Source organism: Ctenocephalides felis, unplaced genomic scaffold (genome assembly GCF_003426905.1).
Source record: "Ctenocephalides felis isolate EL2017-DRISC unplaced genomic scaffold, ASM342690v1 CF-g0.4_SCAFFOLD_01170, whole genome shotgun sequence".
Classification (NCBI taxonomy): domain Eukaryota; kingdom Metazoa; phylum Arthropoda; class Insecta; order Siphonaptera; family Pulicidae; genus Ctenocephalides; species Ctenocephalides felis.
The window spans coordinates 78,818,961-78,842,206 of record NW_020537324.1 but is presented as its reverse complement, the minus strand read 5'-3'; the positions used below and the strand labels follow the sequence as shown (position 1 = coordinate 78,842,206).

The following is a 23,246-nucleotide window of genomic DNA, read 5'->3' as shown; positions in this document are numbered from 1 at the left end:
CATGAAATCTATAAAAAGTAACAAATTTGTAGACTAATTTAATAAAGCAAGACTTCGCGGCGCTTACGCGCTTTGATATTTCGACTTCAAATCAGCTATGCAGCACGATTGCTTAAAAAAATGTTCAAATATTTCAAAATGAATTAAAATACAAAAAAATCTTAATATGAAAAATTTTAATTCTTCAAAAAGTCATTTTTTTTGAAAAATTTCAAAATTTCATAAAAATCTATTCTACTTTTAATAATTTAATTTTCGGTATCTATTTAATCACTTTTAATAATTTAATTTTCGGTACGGGAAGTTCCAGCAATTTGCCTAAGGCACGATGACATGCACCACTAGTTTGTATTACAGATTTTTTATTTTATATATTTTCAAACACTCAATCACACAATTCTTGACCTAAAATAATATTTTTTAATATATTAAAACATTCTTCTGAATAAATAAATAACTAATATTTGCTTATTGGTCATCAAGGACCTTTCTAATGCAAAACAATATTCTAATTCCATATTATAGTCGTCACACAAATTAATGCACAATAATAAATTAAGTTATCGCATAACATTAGATTGTTAATTTATGAAATAAACATTTGTTCGATAATATAATATTTGTGCATCGGAAATTGCAATCGACAGTTCTAGGCCGATAGCTAAACGACCAGGAGGACAATTAGTGGACGACCAGGAAAGGAATTGGACATACAAATCTGGATTGAAATTAGGAGGAAGGAATTATGACAGATATAACTATTCCTGAATTTTTTAATGGGAAGCAAGTTTTCATAACTGGAGGAAGCGGTGAGTAAAATGGACATACATAAGATATTTTCAACAGTTCTCAGATTTGGTTTTAAATATTCACTTAGAGAGTTTCAAGGAAAAACCAATAAGTGAACAAATAACTGATGGTGCATGATTTGTGCGTTAAGGCAAATTGCTGGAACTTACCGTATCGTAATTTAAATTTTTATGAGTTGAAAAAACTAGATCTTTTTAAGATTTTGAAAACATTTGAAAAATTTGAATTTTTCTTAATAAGAACTTTCAAAAAATCGTTTCTATACATAATTTTGAATTTTGTTGAAAATTCTGAAAAATTTCGTTAATTGGATTTTTTCGAAAATTATGATTTTTTTGAACAATTGGATCTGCCTCGCCCTAAAAATCTAATAATTTCCTCACACCATCAAAACAAATAAAATGTTTTTTGATTCATTCAAATCGGACGTTCCATTCCTCCAAAATCTGAATTGCATTCTATTCTAATTCTATTTCTGCACTCTTTGCTCCAAAACGGCTGGACCTGCCTTTGCCAAAAACTAATCAACACATCTCCTTACCAATAGAAATCAAAAGTTTTTTAAATTAATAAAATCAGGTGATCCACGTACTCGAAATCGTTGACAAAAACTTGTGCCCATCCAATTTTTCTAAGTTCATAAGGTTTTTAAACGTAAATATGTGCAAAATTTAAAGTTGAAACATGGTAGAAGTATTAATGTTATAAAGTAGGACAAGTTTGCTAACTGACCTTAGAACAAAACTAATTTTACTCATGTGTTGAGTAATTATTTCAATACAATTCCATTATTTATAACAAGGTTTGCTCATTTCACAACATGATAAATATATTCCATCACCAGGATTTATCGGAAAAGCCCTAATCGAGAAACTTTTACGATGCTGTCCCGAAGTGAAGACCATTTATCTCCTGGTCAGAAGTAAGAAGAACCAGAACCCTCAGGAACGAGTCAGAATTATCCTGGACAATCCGGTAATATAAAAATAAATTGAAATAATAATAATATTCATTAATAACATATCACTTTCTCTATTTCAGTTATTTGATATAATAAGACAAAACAATCCAAAAGCTTTGAACAAAGTCCAAGCTATTTCTGGTGATGTCAGTGAATTGCGATTGGGCCTGAACGAGGAAGACAGGAAAAGACTTTTAGGCTGCCATGTCGTTTTTCATGCTGCAGCAAGTGTCAGGTAATAAAATAGTCAATAAATCGTCAAAAGCCGAAAAAAAGTAATTTAAAAAAATTTTCTCTATTTGGAGTTCGAAGAAACTCATATATGTTGTATTTTATTTTTCACTAGATTCGATGATCCCCTAAAACAGGCAACCCTCATGAACACTCGAGGAACACGCGAAATTATGGAACTGATGTTAGAGATGCCAAATTTGGTGGTTGGTGTCCACGTGTCAACTGTATATTGCAACACCGACAAAGATGTCATCGAAGAAAAAGTCTACAGAGACCATGGAGATTGGAAAGAAGCCATCAAGTTGGCAGAAAGCTACCAAGACGACTATACAATGGCTTGTTTAACCGAAAAGTGAGTTATATTGAAAATGTGTCCAGCATGAATTATATTCTGGTTTATCTTCAGATGTCTGAATGGTTTGAAGAATACCTATCTTTACACGAAACATTTGGCAGAGAATGTCGTGGAAGATACAGTCATCGTCTGCCTTTAGTTATTTATCGACCAGGAGTTGGTGAGATACAAAATATTCACTAGATAAACATAGGTAGCATAAATTCAACAAAATTATTTTCAGTCATCTCCATGTGGAAGGATCCTTTGCCAGGATGGACTGACAATTTAAATGGACCCATCGGCCTCAATTTAGCATCAGGCAAAGGTAAAAATCAAAATATAAAATCTACATCTAAGATATACATTTTATGTCCTTATTTTCAAATTTCAGGATTTTTAAGAGTCATGCAAGCAGATCCTAATCATATAACAGACAATATGCCGGTTGACCTGGTTGTAAATGGCATGATGACAGCCGCTTGGAAAAAAGGAACAGAAAGGTAATAAAACAATACTAAGTCCTCAATATTCTGTCTGTCCTGATTATTATATATTTATATATTTATTCTTTATTTCAGAGATACAGAAAATCTTCCAGTCTATAATTGCACTATGGACAGGTACCTGAAGTACAAACATTCAGAAATTCGCGATTTATCATTGGCAGCAATTCACGAATATCCTTATAATGGAGCCATGTGGTATCCGTTTTGTAATTTTGCGAAAAGTTTGACATCATTCAGAATTCAGGTAATAATAGTAATAGATAAAGGAAATGCTGTTATATATATATATATATATATATATATATATATATATGTATATATATATATATTATTTTATTTCAGTTCGTGTTACTAAACGCTTTAGTTGCAGTCGTTGTGGACACATTGTTGAAATTAACTGGAAGAAAACCAATGTGAGTATAAAAAAATTACTTTCTCAAGCAAATAAGATTAAATTTTCACAAAAAATCCTTTCAATGTTTATCCAACGTTTCAAGTCTAAAACAGTTTATAAAGAAGCTATAAATAAAAACAGTTTATACTGAAACATATTCATAAAATATATTAGATTGTGTAAAAATTAGTCGAGTCGATTCTTTAAATATCCAGCGAATATCGAAATTATTAAGATAAACTAGTGGGGTGTATGGCATCGTGCCTTAAGGCAAATTGCTGGAACTTCCGGTATCGTAACAAAATATTCGAGGAATATTGAATATTTTCAAATAGATTATTATAAATGTTGTAACATTATGTAATATTTATTAGAATTATATAAACTAAATTGCAAAGTTGAAATAATTTGTTTGAAGTATATTAGAACTATAGTCGGAATTAAATAGAAATTCTGAATTATTTTCGGTACACAAAAAAATTTTTTTTTGAAAAAAAAAAGTTGAAACAAAAAATGTTTTTTCCAAAATCAATTACTTTTGTTGAGATAAGCAGAAAGTTCTTTGAATCATTTAAATCGGACGCTTAGTTCTCTCAAAAGCTGCCATTTTTTACACATTTAGCTCCGATTCTTCGAAATGGCTGGGCCTGCCTTTGCCAAAAACTAATAAACACTTCTCCCAATCATTACTAATTGAATGTTTTTTAGATCATTCAAATCGGATACTCCGTTCTCTCAAAAAGTCGATTTCTATATTCTGCACTCTTTGCTCCGTATCTCCGAAACGGCTGAACCTGCCTTTGCCAAAAACTAGTCAGTACATCTCCCTATCAATAGGAATCGAATTTTTTTGAACCATTCAAATCGGTTGATCCGTGCGCCCGAAAACGCGGAAGAAAAAAAAGCGGACATACAAAACACACAAACACACATCCATTTTTCTGCAGTATGCCCTTTAAAAATGTTCAGAAACCTTCAGAACGTCGAGAAATGCAAAAATTATCATTTTCGATTTTCGGCCCATTACTATAACTACCCTGCGGGAAGTTAATAAATTTTCACGTCCTATATCAAGATTTTAGATTTATTTTCAATATTAAATTTAAAGGTTAAGGAGATATACATATTATCCAAGAAGTTGAACTGTACTTCAAGAAGTTTTACAAATATGTTCTTTATTTTTATTCCTTATACATTTTTACGAATATCGTTTGTACCCTCTAATTTATACGAAAGCACCTTCGTATGTTGCCCTGAGGAACACCATCACTTATAATTTAAATCTACAATTTCCAGGTTGGGTAAATTGACGAGAAAAGTCTACTTCGCCATAATATCCGTTTCGTATTTCATTTCAAAAAATTGGCTTTTCAAATCAGAAAATTTTACGAATCTCAACAAGGAACTTCTACGAAGCGACTGGTAACTGAAATTTTTTCATAACAAATACTAAAATTGCAAACTATTTTTGTTTTTTATTTCTAGGAAAGACTTCGTGATCAATGGAACTAACTTTCACATTCGGGAATATGTAAAGTATGCCAGAATTGGAACTTCTAAATATATTTTGAAAGAGGAAGTTGATATTCCAAAAGCCAGAGCTCTCCATACAAAGTCAGTAAATAAAAAACACGCCAGACCACTTAATTATTTAGCTAATTAATTCGTGTTTTTGTTTCCTTTTGCAGGTTGAAGATTTTACACTACTCCCTGAAATATTTATTCTGGGGCTGCCTTTTGTACTATGTGATTTTGCCTAAGATCGACAGTTATTTACTCGCACAACACTAGCATCTTTCTTTGTCTTAGTGAAATTAATCGTTGAATTAATTGAAATCAACTATACATAAAAGTTTTCGTTTTTAAATTTGCCTCTTCATAAGTAACATGGTAGAAATTCGGTTTGCATAAGAGTTGCCCAATTTCAGACATTTGGCCTACTTTGAAGCATTGGGCAAGAAGTATCCAAATTTCAGAGATTTAATTTTGGTCTACCTAATTTTAAAGTTGTTTATTTTAGATTTTAGTTTTTATATTTTTTTTTAGAAATATTACATAATTTCAGAGAGAGGTTTTCTTAATTCAGTATTTATTACTAAAATTGCATATTTTCTGAGAAAAATTTCGTAATTTTAAATGAGTTGCTCAATTTCAGAGACCTGGCTCATCTTAACACAGAATATACAGAGTTTTTACAGAAATTGTTCAATTTCAGAGATGTTGATTATTTTAAGACATAACGTATATATTTCACAGCGTTTTACAACTCTAAGAAGAGCAACATATTTGCAAAAAGTTTAGAAATTTACAAAAAAGTAGATTACTTCAAGAGATGTTTACTATTTTTAGAAGGATTTGTTCATTTTAGAAAAGATTACCCATATTCAAAAAGTTTGCCAAGATTGCTGATTATTGAAAAGCCGTCAAAATTTTAAAGAAATTGTATAATTTCAGGAGCTGCACAATATTAGAGGAATTATCTAATTCCGAAAAAAAATTAAACTTTTAATAAATTTTTCCGATTTTCAGAAAGATTGCATATATATATATATATATATATATATATATACGAGTGTGATAAATGCATGTTACAAAACAAATTGAATTAAATCAAATTGAACGTTGAATAATTAATTCAATTAAAAATTCAATTCAATTAAAAATTCGATACGAAATGCGTGACATAATTAATAAAAATAATGGCTTAACCAAAATCGAAATCGTTTTTAATTCGCGACCAATAATTACAAATTAAAAATTGTTGTTGATACTGCTGTACGAGCCAGCAAGCCGCCCAAAAATTTAATTCAAAACAATGTACTGAAATCACAGTAACAAATTAGAATTATCACTAATTTAATTCAAAGTAAATATTGAAACAAAAGTCGACACCTTGGATGTCGTCTATACTCTATACGACACTCGTACACACAGGTGGTCAAGCGGATGTCAATGGATGTCAAAAGTTAATATTACGAAAATTGCACTTATTAACTTCCCGTAGGGCAAGTTATAGTAATCGCAAAAAAATCGAAAATGAAAATTTTTGCATTTCTCGACGTTTCAAAGGTTTCTGAATATTTTGGCATACCTTAGAAAAAAATGGATGCATGTGTGTGTGTGTGTGTGTGTATGTGCGTGTGTGTATGCATGTGCGGATACAAATTTTCGTCGACGATTTCGGGAACACGGATCAACCGATTTGAATAATTCAAAGAACATTCGATTCGTATTGATAAAGAGACGTGCTGAATAGTTTTTCGCGAAGGCAGATCTAGCCGTTCCGAAAATACGGGACAAAAAGTGCCGAAAACCGTATCTCAGTTTTTAAGAGAACGGAGCGTCCGATTTTAATAATTCAAAAAACATTTCACTTGTATTGACAAGGTGAAGAACCGATCAAATTGTCATAAAGGCAGGCCTAGCGGTTTCGGAGATCTAATAAAAAAAGTAAAAAAAAATGCCATTTGACGGTCAAAAATGATCATTAGACATGTGCACATCAAATTATCAGATATTTTATAGAGATTTTAACAATAAGTATAATTTTGGTTTACATTCCTATGGGTTCCGCACCAATGTTTACGCGTTAGACGGTGACGCGGCGCTTACGCATTTTGATATTTCGTCTTTATGCAGTTAAAGCAGTATGATTGCTTTGAAAAAAAGTTTAGATTTTCCAGCATATGTCAAAATAAAGTAAACATTTTTTTTTTCAAAAAAAAAATTGATTTTTTTTTTTTTTTTTTTTAATTTTTTTTCAAAAAAAGTAATTTTATGTCCAATTTATAGTTTCTCAAAAATCTTATTTTTTCGAAGTAAAATTTTTTCAAAAATGTTAAAAAAATAATAATTTTTGGTACGGGAAGTTCCAGCAATTTGCCTTAAGGCACGATGCCTTAATTGCCTTAAGACAGAATTCCACTTACAGCTAGTTAATAAAACACCTTACTTATACAATAGTCCATCACAACAACAAATCAACAAACCAAACCCCAAGTACATAATACCTAATTTTAGAATTTGAATTTTTCAAAAAATCTTTAGACAACAACCAATGGTTAAAACAAACTCTAGATAATATAATGTAATATTGAAATTGTACACGCCCAATATATTGAACAAAAATATAAGAACTTCAATGATTCTAAAGAATTTAGATGATCATCTTAAAACGAACATTGTTATAAAATTTCTCTAATTTTCTATCAATAATTCAGCACATGCTAATTCACGTTACACAGACCTGAAATTGATCTCTTCCAATATAGTTAAGAAAAACAGTTCAATCAAAAATAAAACTAGCTGTAAGTGGAATTCTGTCTTAAGGCAATTAAGGCATCGTGCCTTAAGGCAAATTGCTGGAACTTCCCGTACCAAAAATTATTATTTTTTTAAAAACGATTGACATTTTAAAAAAAAATTTACTTCGAAAAAATAAGATTTTTGAGAAACTATAAATTAAACAAAAAATTACTTTTTTTTGAAAAAAATTTTTTTCAGATTTTTTTTTTTTTTTTAATTTTTTTTGGAAAAAATGATGTTTTCCTTATTTTGGCATATTTTGGAAGATCTTTTTTTGAAAGCAATCGTACTGCTTTAACTGCATAGAGACAAAATGTCAAAGCGCGTAAGCGCCGCGTCGCCGTCTAACGAATAAATATTGGTACGGAACCCATAGGAATGCAAACAAAATTTATGCTTATTGTTAAAATCTCTATAAAATATCTGATAATTTGATGTGCATATGTCTAATGATCATTTTTGACCGCCAAATGGCATTTTTTTTTACTTTTTTTGTTAGATCTCCAAAACCGCTAGACCTGCCCTCATGAAAATTTGATCAATTCTTCATCTTGTCAAGACAAGTCAAATGTTTTTTGAATCATTAAAATCGGACGCTCCGTTCTCTTAAAAACTGAGTTACCGTTTTCAGCACTTTTTGCCCCGTATCTTTGGAACGGCTGGACCTGCCTTCGCCAAAAACTAATCAGCACGTTTCCTAATCAATACGAATCGAATGTTTTTTGAATTATTCAAATCGGTTGATCCGTGTTCCCGAAATCGTCGACGAAAATTTGTATCCGCACATACATACACACACGTACATACATACATACATACACACACACACACACATACATCCATTTTTTTTAAGGTATGCCAAAATGTTCAGAAACCTCTGAAAAATTTTCATTTTCGATTTTTTTGCGATTACTAAAACTTACCCTACGGGAAGTTAAAAACTGATTTTAAAGCTTACACAAGAGCCTTTCAAATAGAACATGATAATATCAACTTCAATCAACGTCATGTACTTCCAAAATTTCCATTCAACATGAAAACACTAATCGACTCGGATAAAAAATGCTAAATAGTTTCAAAAATAACAAATTACTTGCACAAATAAGTTTATTTACCATCACCTCCTGTGATTGGCATGACCTCATCTAATATTTTTCCCTGCACGCGTATGGCCTCTATATTATAATACAATTCTCAAGCCTATATTATTATTCTCATAGTCATTTTGTCAATGTAAAATATTCCATAATTGAATTTGAATAAAATAGCTATTCATAAAAAAATCTATGACGACGACAACTTTGGCCAACAGAAGTTCACCATAATAATGATCTGTAGCTTCTTCTACAGTTCACACGCACGACTTCAGAAATAATTTTATTTAAAAAGGGAAAGTGATTTGAAATAATTCAGTTAGACTTTTAAAACTATTGTAATCAAGATTTAAAAGTATTATTCTCCTAAGCGCAATTAGTTGGTTAAGTTTAAAGATCATTTTGTTGTTCTTGGTCATCTTTTCCTGGTACGAAATGGACGACTTGACAATTCCAGAGTTTTTTAAAGATAAAGTGATTTTTATCACCGGAGGAAGCGGTAAGTACCCCAAAAATAATTCAATTTATTAAATCTATTGCTGCTCTTGCATTAATATAATAACTATTAACTTCCCGTAATCGTCCAAAAATCTGAATTAATTTTTTTTACATTTCTTCACGTTTCGAACATACCTCAGAAAAAATGGATGTTACTGTGTGATTTCGGGAACACGGTTTAACCGATTTCAATTATTCAAAATACATTCAATTCGTATTGATAAGGAGACGTGCTGATTAGTTTTTGGCAAAGGCAGGTCCAGCCGTTTCAAAGATACAGGACAAAAAAGCTAAAAATAGTAATTCAGTTTTTAAGAGAACGCAGAGTCCGATTTAAATGATTCAAAAACATTTTATTTGTATTGAAGAACTGATGAAATTTTTGGAAAGTCTCCGAGAGATTCAATTAAAAAAGTGAAAAAATGCCATTTAGCGGACAAAAATGATCATTAGAAATATGCATATCAAATTATCAGATATTTTGTAGATAATTTAATAATAAGAACAATTTTTGTTACAATTTTTTTGAGTTCCGTACTAAGATTTTTAATTTTTAAAGTTCACTTATACGGTTCAAACAAATTTCAAAATCTTCAGAAAAACTTAATTTTTCAAAATTTTCAAAAATATACAAATTTTTATACTTTAAATATATATTTTAAATTTAAAATTTATTTTAAGTAATAATATACTTCATATGCGTTATTGTAATCTAAATCTAAAAATAATAATTTTCAAGTGTTTGAGCGATAAAATCGCCACTGTATATTATGTGAACGAATAAATATATATTAATTATAATTATTTCTTTGAAAATATTTAAAACAATTATTATTAATCATTGATCAATATTTATTGATTATTAATTTTTTTGCTCCAATATTTAATTGTGGTACGGGAAGTTCCAGCAACTTGCCTTAAGGCACGATGCCATGGACCAATAGTTTATTGTATATAATAGTAAATCAATAATAGTATATAATAATATTATTAAGGTATAAAAACTATTATTATATCAATATTAGCAAGGTGTAAAAACTTATGTAAATAATTTCACTTACAAGTATTTATTTCAAATAGTAAAAAATTGGCTAGATAATAAAGTTGACTAGATAAATATAGAAAAAAAATCTATCAAGGAGGCGTTCATTAATCACTTGATCAATTTTCTTAGAATTTTTGGACCCCCCCTCCCCCTTGGTGATTTTTAAAATTACCCTTCTCTCTCCCACCAAACATCACGTGTATTTTTAGTTACAAGAAAAAATTGTATGATTTTTGAATTTTTTTTTGAAAATGTTTCGATTTTTTTATAAGAAATCAGGTAAAAATTAAATGCACGTGATATCTTACTATACCCCTTCCTCCACCACTTTAAATTTTTGTGATTTTTTGTCAAACCACCACTTTACCTAAAATCCTCATGTGATTAAAAGACATGCCCCAAACAGTTGTAGAAATGTATACCTATAATATAATCTGATGGAAAAAATAAATGCAAAAAAACAAGTAATAAAAATAATTAATTCGAATGTTTTGTTTCTATTACAAAGGATTTATTGGAAAAGCCTTGATCGAAAAACTATTAAGATGCTGCCCAGAATTAAAAACCATGTACCTCCTGATACGGACAAAAAAAAATCAGTCAGCCCAAGAGAGAGTCAAGACAATTTTGGACAATGAAGTAGACATGAAATTAGCCCAAAATCCTTCATATTTCTACTTTTCATAAATATCTTTTCCTCCAGATATTCGACACAATAAAAAAATCCAATCCCTCAGTTTTGAACAAAGTGGTCGCAGTTTCAGGAGACGTCAGCGAATTAGAACTAGGCCTTCAGACAACCGACAAAAAATTGGTACTTTCATCTAACGTGGTGTTCCACGCAGCCGCCAGTGTAAGGTAAGAAAAAAAAGAGTGCGCGTAAGGATCACACGCGATTGAAGTAAAACTTATTTGCTACTGTACAAAGTAGCAAATTTAAGTTAAGTAAAAATAAATTCATCATATAACAATTTTGAATAATGTTCATTAGTAATATGGTAACACTCGTGATGCACACATTTATTAGTGTCGTCAATCATTATACACATTTATATGATGATAAATTATAAATTATATATTTACGATTGCATTAAAAATATGTATAATATTTACAAACAATAGTGTAATCAAGGTCATACTTGAAATATGACATGATCGGTTTAAAGTAATTGCTGATTAATAAGTTCTATAATATTAGTTCACACAGTGGATTATGTTAAACAACGCCTAAACAAATATTGTTTTCGTAAGTTCAGTCATCATGTAATAATTGTGTTTGAAGAACTTCATGTAATTAAAATTAACATACATTCATTTACTGTATTCATTTACTGTATTTTTTTACTTTTTCGCTGACGATATAATCTCATCCCAGCTGTAATATCTGTCTTGCTTAAAAATTGAAGCCATACTTTTATATTTGTTTTATTTATCAAGCCCTGCACATAGCTTGATCTATGAATCATTTTCTTTTTTATGTGAACTTTAATGCATTGATGATCATCAATATTACGAGGTAATAAATTAACCATATTATCAACGTTAACAGGCACATTTATAATTTGGCCAAATATTTCAAATTGTCCGTTTGCATGTCGCAATCGTCTAATTTGCATGAAACACAACCTAGGTGAAATTAACCTTTCATATACAGTTTCTAGTTTAGGTAGATAATTTGGTATAGGTAAAAATACAAACCCATTAAATTTACACAAAGTGTGAATTTTACGCGAATTTAATGCCTTTCGACAAGTTAGACATCCAACCTGATTATTTGAATCAATATTCAAAAAACCATTATTAAGAATTTGTTTTTGAGCATCATTTGATATTTCTAAGTCACTTTAAAACCAAAGTCGAGCGAATGACTCTCACTTCACGTTGGCGTAACAATTTCCGTTGCATTTGTAAGGATTTACACCCATGTCGCGCCTAAAGAAGTTTTACTTCAAAAAAAATTGTACCTAGTCCTGGATATTTATATACTTCATTTATCTTTTAGGTTCGATGATCCCCTAAAAAAAGCAACTCTCATGAACACCAGAGGAACCAGAGAAGTTATGGAACTGATGTTGCAAATGCCTAATTTGGTGGTTGGTGTCCACGTGTCGACCACATATTGCAACACCGACAAGGATGTCATCGAAGAAAAAGTTTACAGGGACCATGGTGATTGGAGAGAGGCTATAAGGATTGCCGAAAATTTTGAAGACGAGTATAAAATGGAATGTTTGACCGGAAAGTAAGATTTGCAGGACAAAAATAATTCTTAGAGATGTGTGGTGTTAATATGCTGTTTTTTTAAGGTGTTTGAGAAGCATGAAGAATACTTATATTTATACAAAGCATTTGGCTGAGAACGTCGTGGAAGACTATAGTGACAGGCTGCCTTTGGTCATATATAGACCAGGAGTTGGTAAAATAAATTAAATACATATAATATGTATAAGGAGCAAATAAATAAATAGTAGGTTCTTTTCAAATATCATTATGAATTATTTTAGTGGTGTCCATATGGAAGGATCCATTACCAGGCTGGACTGATAACATAAATGGACCTATTGGTCTAAATGTAGCTTCGGGCAAAGGTATAAAATTTGTATACCCATTTGTGTCTTAGAACTCAACGTCAAAGCATTGATAGTGAATTTATTTAAAAAAAACTAGTGGGGCGCATGGCATCGCGCAAGGCAAATTGGTGGAACTTCCCGTACTAAAAATTATTTTTTTTAAAAAGATTAACATTTCTGAAAAAATTAGATTTTTGAGAAACTATACATTTTTGACAAAAGTTTACTTTTTTTGAAAAAAAAAGACTTTTTGAAGAAAAATTTATTTTGCAATATTTTGGAAATTCTGAACTTTTTTCATACAATCGTACTGCTTTTACTGCAAAGAGATGAAATATCGAAGCGCGTAAGCGTCGCGTCGCCGTCTAACGGATAAACATTGATACGAAACCCATAGGAATGTAAACAAAATTTATACTTATTGTTAAAATGTCTATAAATTATCTGATAATTTGATGTGCATATGTCTAATGATCGTTTTTGACCGCCAAATGGCATTTTTTTACTTTTTTCGCCGGATCTCCGCAACCGCTAGAACTGCCTTCCCAAAACTTTTAACACACTTCATTTTGCCATACAAGAAAAATGTTTTTTGAATTATTTAAATCAGACGCCCCGTTCTCTCAAAAACTGAATTACCATTTTTGGCACTTTTTGCCCCGTATCTCCAAAACGGCTGGACCTGCCTTTGCCAAAAACTAATAAGCACATCCCTCATACATAGGAACAAAACGTTTTTTAAACTATTTCAACACACACATACATTTTTTCTAAAGTATGCCAAAATGTTCAGAAACTTCTGTAACGTAAAGATATATAAAAATTTCCATTACCGATGTTTTTGCGGGTAAAAGATGCAACGAAGTAGGAATATTATGAACTTTTAAGTACAGCCTAAGGCTTCGGTCAAACCTTGATCATTTTTCGGTTATTTTGGTTCATTTTTATTAATTTTGTTTAATTTAACTTTAGAACCCTAACTGCAAATAACATTTCTAGGATCACAATAAAAAATAATAACACGATTGATCAAAGTTTCAAGAATTGAGACGTTTTGTTAAAATATAAATGTAAAAGTGCCAAAATGTAGAAGGCCCACTTTATAAAAAACGTATTTAAACATGTTGGCTAGTTTCAATTTTATTTAAATTTATTTTTCACCCCTTTTCAGCCCGTTGAGTTCTGGGACACTCTGCCTTTTATTATAAATATTTATTATCATTTTTATTATTATTTTTAGGTTTTCTAAGGGTGATCCGTGCCGATCCAGCACAAATAGTTGACGACATGCCAGTTGATTTGGTCATAAACGGTTTAGTGGCTGCTACATGGAAAAAAGGAACAAAAAGGTAAAAAGGTTTATAGTTGAAATATTTAAATTAATTCAGAACATTGATAAATCCTTTTCATTTGAGAAAAAAATAGTGAAAAATTTTTGCAGAGCATTTGGTGGTACTACTTCAATGGGATAAATCAATATTGATAATTGTTCGATGTCTGAATTTGATTTTTCTTTGTATGAAAATAGTGTAAAAACATAGATTTTGTCTGATACTTATTTCCAACAATTTTTCCCATAATGAATTACATTCATTTTATAATTAGCTAAACATACTAAAGATACTTAAGGTGGAAAAGAATAGGGTGTTCATTCGACGAATAGCTATCAAGTTAGATTTCCTAGTTATTTTTACCTAAAAGTTTTCTGGTTTCTAAATTTTAGAGACATTGAAAATCTGCCTGTCTACAATTGCACAATGGAAGGTTTCTTGAGACACACTCACAAACATGTAAGGGACGTGTCTCTGGAGATGATCTCGAATTATCCATATAATGGGACAATTTGGTACCCATTTTGTGATTTCACCAAAAATGCATTGCTGTTCAAGATCAAGGTAAAATGAAAATAATGATAAAGCACGAATCAACATTCAACATTTCCTGGTTCTCGCTTAAGAGAAAAATGTTATTGCAAGGCCATGTTACGCTCTAATTTCCATATTTTATGCTACTAAATCATATTGAATACTGTCAAAATGTCATGTATTTGCTGTGCATTCAGAAGTTTCACACGTAAACTGCAACGTCACTCGTATGTTTTGAAGCTGAGTCAGAAAGACCCTGTTATCTAATATCGTTTTTTTGACGTTCGCGCGGTTTATAGGTTAGGTTTTCTATCTGACAATCTGAGAAATAGGACTGACTGTATAGCAACCACATGGCTTTTGTCAATATTTAGTATGGAAAGTTCTTCATAACATGGCCTTGCCATAACATTGGTCTGTTTTGAAGCACAATCGGTCTCTAAATATAAAAATCTCTTGGTATACAAAATATTTTGCTCTCATTTTATTGAAGAAACTTTTATTCTCATATTCACTTCATATCTATTCATAATTTTCCCAGTAAAGTTTTCATCATAGGCTGCAAAACTTCTTATCAAAAACGCAATTTCAACAGTCCCGTATATTTTTATATCTACGTTTTTAGTTTATTTAAAGTTTCTGAAACTTCTTGGAAGTTAATATTTTCAATGCAATAAAAATGTATTTTGTTGAAACAAAAACTGAATATTTAACTTTCCGTAGGGTAAGTTATTGTAATCGCAAAAAATCGAAAAAAAAATGGGGTTTTTGAACATTTTGGCATACCTTAGAAAAAATGGATGTATGTGTGTGTGTATGTGTGTATGTGCGGATACAAATTTTCGTAAACGATTTCGGAAACACGGTTCAACCGATTTCAATTATTCAAAAAACAATCGATAAGCTAAAGCAGTGCGATTACTTTCAAAAAAAGTTCAAAATTTCAAAATAAAAAAAGCATTTTTTTTAAAAACTCTTTTTTTCAAAAAGTTTAATTATTTTCAAAAATTGAAAATTTCTCAAAAATCTATTTTTTCAAAGTTTAAAAGAAATTTTAATCTTTTTTAAAAAAAAATATTTTTGGTACGGGCAATTTGTCATAAGGCACGATATACCAATAGTTATTATTCAGACGAACTCTGATTTACATGAATTAATTTTTTTTTGATTATTCGTAGAAAACGCTTCAACTAGAAAAAAGACTACAATAAACAAATTTAAATATATATTGAATTTAAATATCGTTAAAACTTCTATCAGCATTTTTCCATTTACTAAAATTTGGCAAATTACACATATCTTTATTTTTATTAAATCATATACGGCTTCAATAATTTACAATTTAATCAGAATTTATTTTATTTATATTTATATTTTAGTTTTTGCTATACAATGCTCTTGTTGCCATTGTGGTCGATAGCGTGTTAAAACCATTAGGAAAAAAACCACTGTAAGTATATATTTTTAAATAAAATAAAATAATAAAACATAAATTTGCCTTGAGTATAAACCCTGTTATTCATATAAATATGTCTTTATTTATATTTTATTTTTTAGATAAGAATTTTAAAATGAATTATATATGCATTCGATAAGACTATAATGATATGAACAGAATCAACAATAACAATTGCATTTACTACTTCAATAGCTAAATTTTAACTAATGAGCCAATTCTCTGTTTAAATAGAAATATCATGTTACGGGTCTATATTCATATGAATTGGTAGTAAGAACCTGTCAAATATTTATATAAAACCTAATTTCACGTATGTGTTATCAGAGAGATGCGCTTATGATAAAATAGTTATTGCATGTTTATGCCTTTTGGAGGTTAGGTTTTATGTATAAAACGTTTGATCGCACAGTAAATAGAATAACTTTTTGACACTTTGTTACTACCAACTCATACCAAGATAGACCTATAATATAGCATTTTTACCATAATATTTCTATTTTATCAAAAAATTGGTTCTACAAAAAAATACAGTTATTTATTATAAATAAATGCAATTTGTTGAAATATTTATGCTTTTCAGATTAGGAAGGCTAACAAGAAAGTCATACCACGCCATCACCTCCGTGTCGTACTTTATTTTACGAAATTGGGAATTCAAATGCAAAAATTTTATAAACTTGAATCAGGAACTAAAACCGAGCGACAGGTAATAGAAATAAATAATTTTAATTAAATTAATCACTTATTTTAAAAAATAAAAAAATATTTTCGCATAAGTTTGTTTTCATAGAATCAAGTGAGATATAAGTCATACCTTTCAACAAAAACGAAAGAGTTTGATTCATTTAATAGATATTTTAGTTAAAAAATGTATCAAGAACGCATTATAAATGCTTGAAATTGACTATTCTCAAATGAGCAGGATAATATATATGAAATATAAATTCAATACATTCTTTATTATTTAGTTTATTTATTTATTTTAGGAATAATTATATTGTCGATGCCTCTAGTTTGGATTTGTATGACTACATGGTCAATGCAAGGATAGGAACATCAAAATATTTATTGAGGGAAGAAATTGATTTGCCCACTGCCAGATTCCAATATAAATTGTTAGTAATATAATAATATATAATATAAAATTAGTAATATTTTTGTCATCCAAGTGAATAAATGGCTAAGTCAAATTTCTAAACATAAATACCAAAAGTTTACCTAATGACTAATTTCAAACACCCGATTTATAATACATGAGATAAATGCCAAAACTATATATTTTTTTTAAATTTGAATGACTACTTTTAAATTGACCTAATTATCATAATAAAATAATCATTAGTAGTGAGAAATATTATAAATTTATAGTTAGAAGCAAATTTTACATAGAAATATATTAATGATATAATATTTTATTTTCAGGTTGAAAGTGCTGCACTACACACTAAAATATTTATTCATAGGCTACATTTAATTTTTTGTGATAACACCGAGAGTACAACATTTATTTTATTAAATTAAATTAGATTAAATTTATTTTCTAGTTGTTTTTAGTAAAATTTGTTACGACTTTATAATGATGTATTTTTTCTTCAAATATAAATCAATTTATTACTTCATAACTATTTATTATTAATTTATAAACATATTTAATTCAATAATGTTATAATACAAAAACCCGGACTATCTTTGTCAAAAAAAATTAAATTTTAAAAATGAGTTCAGAATTTGTTTGTGAATTTGTATCAAAAATTTTCCAATTTCTTTTTTCAAATACAAACATATTTCCTTCAATAATATTATAATACGAAAACCCGGACAATCTTTGTCAAAAACTAATTTAAATTTTAAAAATGGGTTCAGAATTTTTTTGTGCATTGTATGAAATGTTTCCAATTTCTTATTTTCAAATAGATAAATACACAAATAATTAGAAGTAACAGTACCAAATCCATAAAAGCTATGAATTGTACAAATTTACTAATTATTACATCAACTACTTGTCAATAAAAGTCTAGCCAAAATCGGTCCAGCCGTTTCCAAGATTAACCGAAATAAAGAGACGTATAGACAAACCGACAGAAAATTAAATTAAATGTTAATGTGCATTTATATTTATTACATTTGTATTTATATTATTACATTACGTATTTATACATATTACAGAACGTCTATTACAATAATACAATCAGAACCCCAATGTTATTTAAATGTATAGACGAGTCATATTTTCTGGCAGAAACATTAACTTCTCTTTCAGTAATTCAATAAATATATTAATTATCAAAAAAAAACAGAAGAACCAGTAGTAAATATGGATATGAATTGTACAAATTTATTACCATCACCTACTTGCCAATATAAAAGTCTCGTCAAAATCGGTCCAGCCGTTCCAGAAATTAGCCGCGGAACTAACACTCAGTCTGACAAAAATGGTTAGACTGAAAAATGTTGGTTTGATGTATCTACCGTATTTATTTATACGTTAATTAGCAATTTTATTTAAATGTATGAATCATGGATATTTATTATTACAGACTAGGTCTTCCAAATTCATTTTCTATTTTATTTTTCTGAATAGCTAATATTTGTCTTTTAAAATAATAATTTACTAGTTCATTGCAATCTTCGAGGTCATCAATGACTTCTAATTCAAAACAATATTCCCGTTGTCTAGTCGTCACCCAAATTAATGCACAATAATAAATTAACAGTTATCGCAAAGCAAATTAGTTTGTAAATTTATGAAAAAACAATTTTTGTCCGATAATATAATATTTGTGCATCGGAAAATGCAATAGACAGTTCTAGGCCGATCGCTAAACGATCAGAAGGAAAATTAGAAGACGACCAGGAAGATAATTAGACAATTGTGATCTAGATTGGATTTATTATGACTGATATAACTATTCCTGAATTTTTTAGTGGCAAGGAAATTTTCATAACTGGAGGAAGCGGTAAGTAAAATGGATAAATTTGTCAACAGCTTTATTTCTCAATTCCTATCATCCAGGATTTATCGGAAAAGCCCTAATCGAGAAACTCCTACGATGCTGTCCTGAATTAAATACCATTTATCTCCTGGTCAGAAGTAAGAAAAACCAGAAGCCACAGGAACGAGTCAGAACCATCCTGGACAATCCGGTATTGTAAATATAAATTAAAATAATAATAATAGTTAGTAATGAAATATACTTTCACTGTTTTAGTTATTTGATACAATAAGACAAATCAATCCAAAGGCTTTGGACAAAGTCCAGGCCATCACGGGTGATGTCAGCGAATTGCGATTGGGCCTAGATAAGGAAGACAGGAAAAAAATTTTAGGCTGCCATGTCGTTTTTCATGCTGCAGCAAGTGTCAGGTAATAAAATAGTCAATAAATCCATCAAATCTCGAAAGAAAGTAATTTAAGGACATTTTCTCTATTTGGAACTCGGAGTAGCTCATATATGTTTTATTTTATTTTTCACTAGATTCGACGATCCCCTAAAACAGGCAACCCTGATGAACACTCGAGGAACCCGTGAATTGATGGAACTAATGTTGGAGATGCCCAATTTGGTGGTTGGTGTCCATGTGTCAACTGTCTATTGCAACACCGACAAAGATGTCATCGAAGAAAAAGTGTACAGGGATCACGGAAATTGGAGAGAAGCCATCAGATTGGCAGAAGGATACCAGGACGACTATACAATGGCTTGTTTAACCGAAAAGTGAGTTTAATTCCAGATGTGTTGAACATGAATTATATTCTGGTTGATCTTCAGATGTCTGAATGGTTTGAAAAATACTTACACTTACACCAAACATTTGGCAGAGAATGTCGTTGAAGATTACAGCCATCGTCTGCCTTTGGTTATATATCGACCAGGAGTTGGTGAGATACAAACTATTCACTAGATAAACGTAAATAGCATAAATTAAACAAAATGATTTTCAGTCATCTCCATGTGGAAGGATCCTTTGCCAGGATGGAATGACAATTTGAATGGACCTATTGGCCTCGAATTAGCATCAGGAAAAGGTACATATTCAAAATATTAGCCCACATCCAAGATATATATTTATTGTCTTTATTTTGAAATTTCAGGATTTTTGAGAGTTGTGCAAGGAGATCCTGATCATATATTAGACAATATGCCGGTTGATCTTGTTGTAAACGGTATGGTGACTGCCGCTTGGCAAAAAGGAACGAGAAGGTAATAAAACAATACTAAGTCCTCACTATCCTGCTGTCCTAATTATTATATATTATATATTTGTCCTTTATTTCAGAGATACAGAAACTCTTCCAGTCTACAATTGTACCATGGACAGGTACATGAACTATACTCATTCAGAAATCCGAGACATGGCACTTGCAGAAGTTAGCAATTATCCGTTTAATGGCACCATGTGGTATCCATTTTGTTATTTTGTGAAAAGTCTTATGACGTTTCGAATTCTGGTAACAATAACAATAAACAATAGAATATATATATACAGCCAACCCTCCTTTATCTGTAAACTACGGCAATTTTTTAAAACTTAAACTACTTGTCGTAGGGCCGTAATATTTCAGTAAGTTCTTAAGACCATGATATATATCGCCAAAAAAAGTTCCATAAAATCGGCTTAACAGTTAATTACAAGAAAACGGCTCGATAGATTTTTACCTAAAGCTAATCAGCATCATTCCCAACTAATACCTTTCGAACAGTTTTAGATTTTTTAAAATCGATTCGGTAGTATGAGCTTAAATGTGGACAAAAAGTTTTAAACTTTTTTCCAAATTACAAAGAAGTGACTTGGCCGAGCGCTGCAAAAATCTGAAAAAAACATATCAAAACAATAATCCACATCAAAATACATCAATTGGTTTTTAAAATATTGAAATCAGTTCAGACGTTTTTGAGCAAACTTCGAAAAAAATTCTAATTTTGACAAACGTCAAAAAAAAACGACACTAATTTTTGGAAACTTTGACGAATTTTAAAGCTAATGTTGTCCTAGAGCGGTAATATTTTAGTATGATCTAGAAGACTATGATATCTAAATCGAAAAAAATCATAAAATTCGTCGAAGTTTTTTTTTTTTTTAAACTTCATTACAAGAAAACGGCCCGGCCAATCTTTACCAAAAACTAATCAGCACGATTCCCAACCAATGTCTTTCAAACGGTTTTTGAATTTTCAGAATCGATTCAGAATTGCGGTCTAAAACGTAGACGAAAATTTTTTCACTTTCCTGCGATTTATAAAGAAACGGCTTGGTCGGTCGACGCACAAAACTGAGAAACGCTAGTCCTCATCGAAATACATCGAATGGCTTTTAAATTTTTGATCGGTCGAGCCGTTTTTGAGAGAAATCGTCGATTTACGACAAAAAATCTGTTCGCACACACACACACACATACAAATGCATACTTTTTCCAAATTTGGTCTCATTCGATTCAGAATCACTTGAAACGTCGAGAAAACATAAAATTAGCGGATCGGATTTTTTGATAAAAACATAAACTTCTCCTTCGGGAAGTTAAAAAACTGTTTATCTTGGAAAAAGTTTTTCAAGCTGATTTTTTTAGAAAGATTGATGTTAAATTGGCATATCACTAGTTAATTAATCCGAAGTCGTACACTATTATATAATCTGACATATTTATATAAACATATTGTAAAAAAGTTTATATTAACTTCCCGTAGATCGCAAAGAAATCGAAAATGAAAATTTTTATATATCTTTACGTTTCAGAGGTTTCTAAATATTTTGGCATATCTTAGAAAAAATAAATGTGTGTGTGCGTGGTATGTGTGTGTGCGTGTATGTATGTGTGTACAGATACAAATTTTCGTCGACGATTTCAGGAACACGGATAAAGCGATTTGATAATTCAAAAAAGATTTGATTTGTATTGATAAGGAAACCTTCCGAAGATGTGGGGCAAAAAGTGCCAAAAACGGTAACGCAGTTTTAAGAGAACGGAGCGTCCGATTTGAATAATTGAAAAAACATTTTACTTGTATTGACAGGATGAAGAAATGATCAAATTTTCATGAAGGCAGGTCTAGCGGTTTCGGAGATCTAGTAAAAAAGTAAAAAAGAAAAAAATGCCATTAGGCGGTCAAAAATGATCATTAAACATATGCACATCAAATTATCAGATTTTATAGAGGTTTTAACAATAAGTATAAATTTTGTTTACATTCCAATAGGTTCCGTACCAATGCTTATCCGTTAGACGGCAGCGCGGCGCTTACGCGCTTCGATAATTCGTCTCTATGCAGTTAAAGCAGTACGATTGTTTTAAAAAAAAGTTCAGAATTTCCAAAATATTTCAAAATACACTTTTCTTCAAAAAGTCTTTTTTTTTTAAAAAAGTAAATTTTTGTCAAAATTTATAGTTTTTTAAAAATCTAATTTTTCAGAGTAATTTTTTTTCAAAAATGTTAATCTTAAAAAAAAAATAATAATATTTGGTACGGGAAGTTCCAGCAATTTGCCTTAAGGCACGATGCCATGCGCGCCCCACTAGTTAAATCTTTGTAAACCATATCTGGTTACTAGAATCGTTTATAGGTTGCACGGAATAAAGAGTCCGTGTTATCGGAGGAATGTCGGATTTTCGGCTTCGTGTAGTAAAGAAACTGGTTTCCAGAGTACCTTGTTAACGGAGAGTTGGCTGTATATATGCATATATATATATATATATATATATATATATATATATATTTATTTTATTAGTTTGTGTTCCTGAATGTTTTGGAGGCAGTCATTGTAGATGCATTGCTGAAGGTTTCAGGGAAAAAACCAATGTGAGTACTTGAATGCCTTATACGCAATCAGAAATAATATGAATGTGAAATAATATTACCCAAAAAAATCTCGAATTTCTTTACTAATTTATTGCGAATACGTTCGAAGTAGGAAACCATCAATATTAGTTTTTAAAGTTCCTTCTAATGTTGAGTTGCATTGATTAAAATGTGATCTTTTATTTCAAAGTTTGTGCAAATTGACAAGAAAAACCTACTTCGCCATGCTGTCAGTGTCTTATTTCGTTTCGAAAAACTGGCTTTTTAATCCTCAAACTTTACGAATCTCAACAAGGAAGTTCTACATAGCGACTGGTAATTTAAAATTATCAGAACAAATACTAGAAATACTAGAAATAAAATTGTTTTTTTTT

The 23,246-nt window shown here is 30.1% G+C and overlaps 2 protein-coding genes and 1 pseudogene across 2 annotated transcripts in view; all 3 read left to right on the top strand.

The window, feature by feature from the left end:
* Positions 1-660: 660 nt before the first annotated feature.
* On the top strand, positions 661-5,174 carry LOC113367690 (annotated as a pseudogene).
* Positions 5,175-10,751: 5,577 nt separating this feature from the next.
* Positions 10,752-17,206, top strand: LOC113367688 (fatty acyl-CoA reductase 1-like). The gene is made up of 9 exons (XM_026609269.1): positions 10,752-10,823; positions 10,888-11,042; positions 12,187-12,426; positions 12,491-12,600; positions 12,689-12,772; positions 13,995-14,103; positions 14,478-14,649; positions 15,999-16,069; positions 17,065-17,206. The coding sequence occupies exons 1-9, from the start codon at positions 10,752-10,754 to the stop codon at positions 17,204-17,206; spliced, it is 1,155 nt and encodes a 384-aa protein (XP_026465054.1).
* A 1,765-nt stretch (positions 17,207-18,971) lies between these two features.
* The window catches only part of LOC113367687 (fatty acyl-CoA reductase 1-like), a 6,285-nt gene continuing 2,010 nt past the window's right edge, over positions 18,972-23,246 (top strand). The window contains exons 1-8 of the mRNA XM_026609268.1: positions 18,972-19,035; positions 19,092-19,222; positions 19,288-19,442; positions 19,555-19,794; positions 19,849-19,958; positions 20,022-20,105; positions 20,172-20,280; positions 20,357-20,479. Of these exons, the coding sequence (XP_026465053.1) occupies positions 18,972-19,035; positions 19,092-19,222; positions 19,288-19,442; positions 19,555-19,794; positions 19,849-19,958; positions 20,022-20,105; positions 20,172-20,280; positions 20,357-20,479 (1,016 nt within the window). The remainder of the gene's footprint in view (positions 19,036-19,091; positions 19,223-19,287; positions 19,443-19,554; positions 19,795-19,848; positions 19,959-20,021; positions 20,106-20,171; positions 20,281-20,356; positions 20,480-23,246) is intronic.

Bases quoted from the DNA above. Each gene is read 5' to 3' on its own strand.
- LOC113367688 (XM_026609269.1), top strand. From the start codon at position 10,752: ATGTACCTCCTGATACGGACAAAAAAAAATCAGTCAGCCCAAGAGAGA. The intron at 12,427-12,490 runs GTAAGATTTGCA...TGTTTTTTTAAG, and splicing joins ATGGAATGTTTGACCGGAAA to GTGTTTGAGAAGCATGAAGA. The intron at 12,773-13,994 runs GTATAAAATTTG...TATTATTTTTAG, and splicing joins AAATGTAGCTTCGGGCAAAG to GTTTTCTAAGGGTGATCCGT.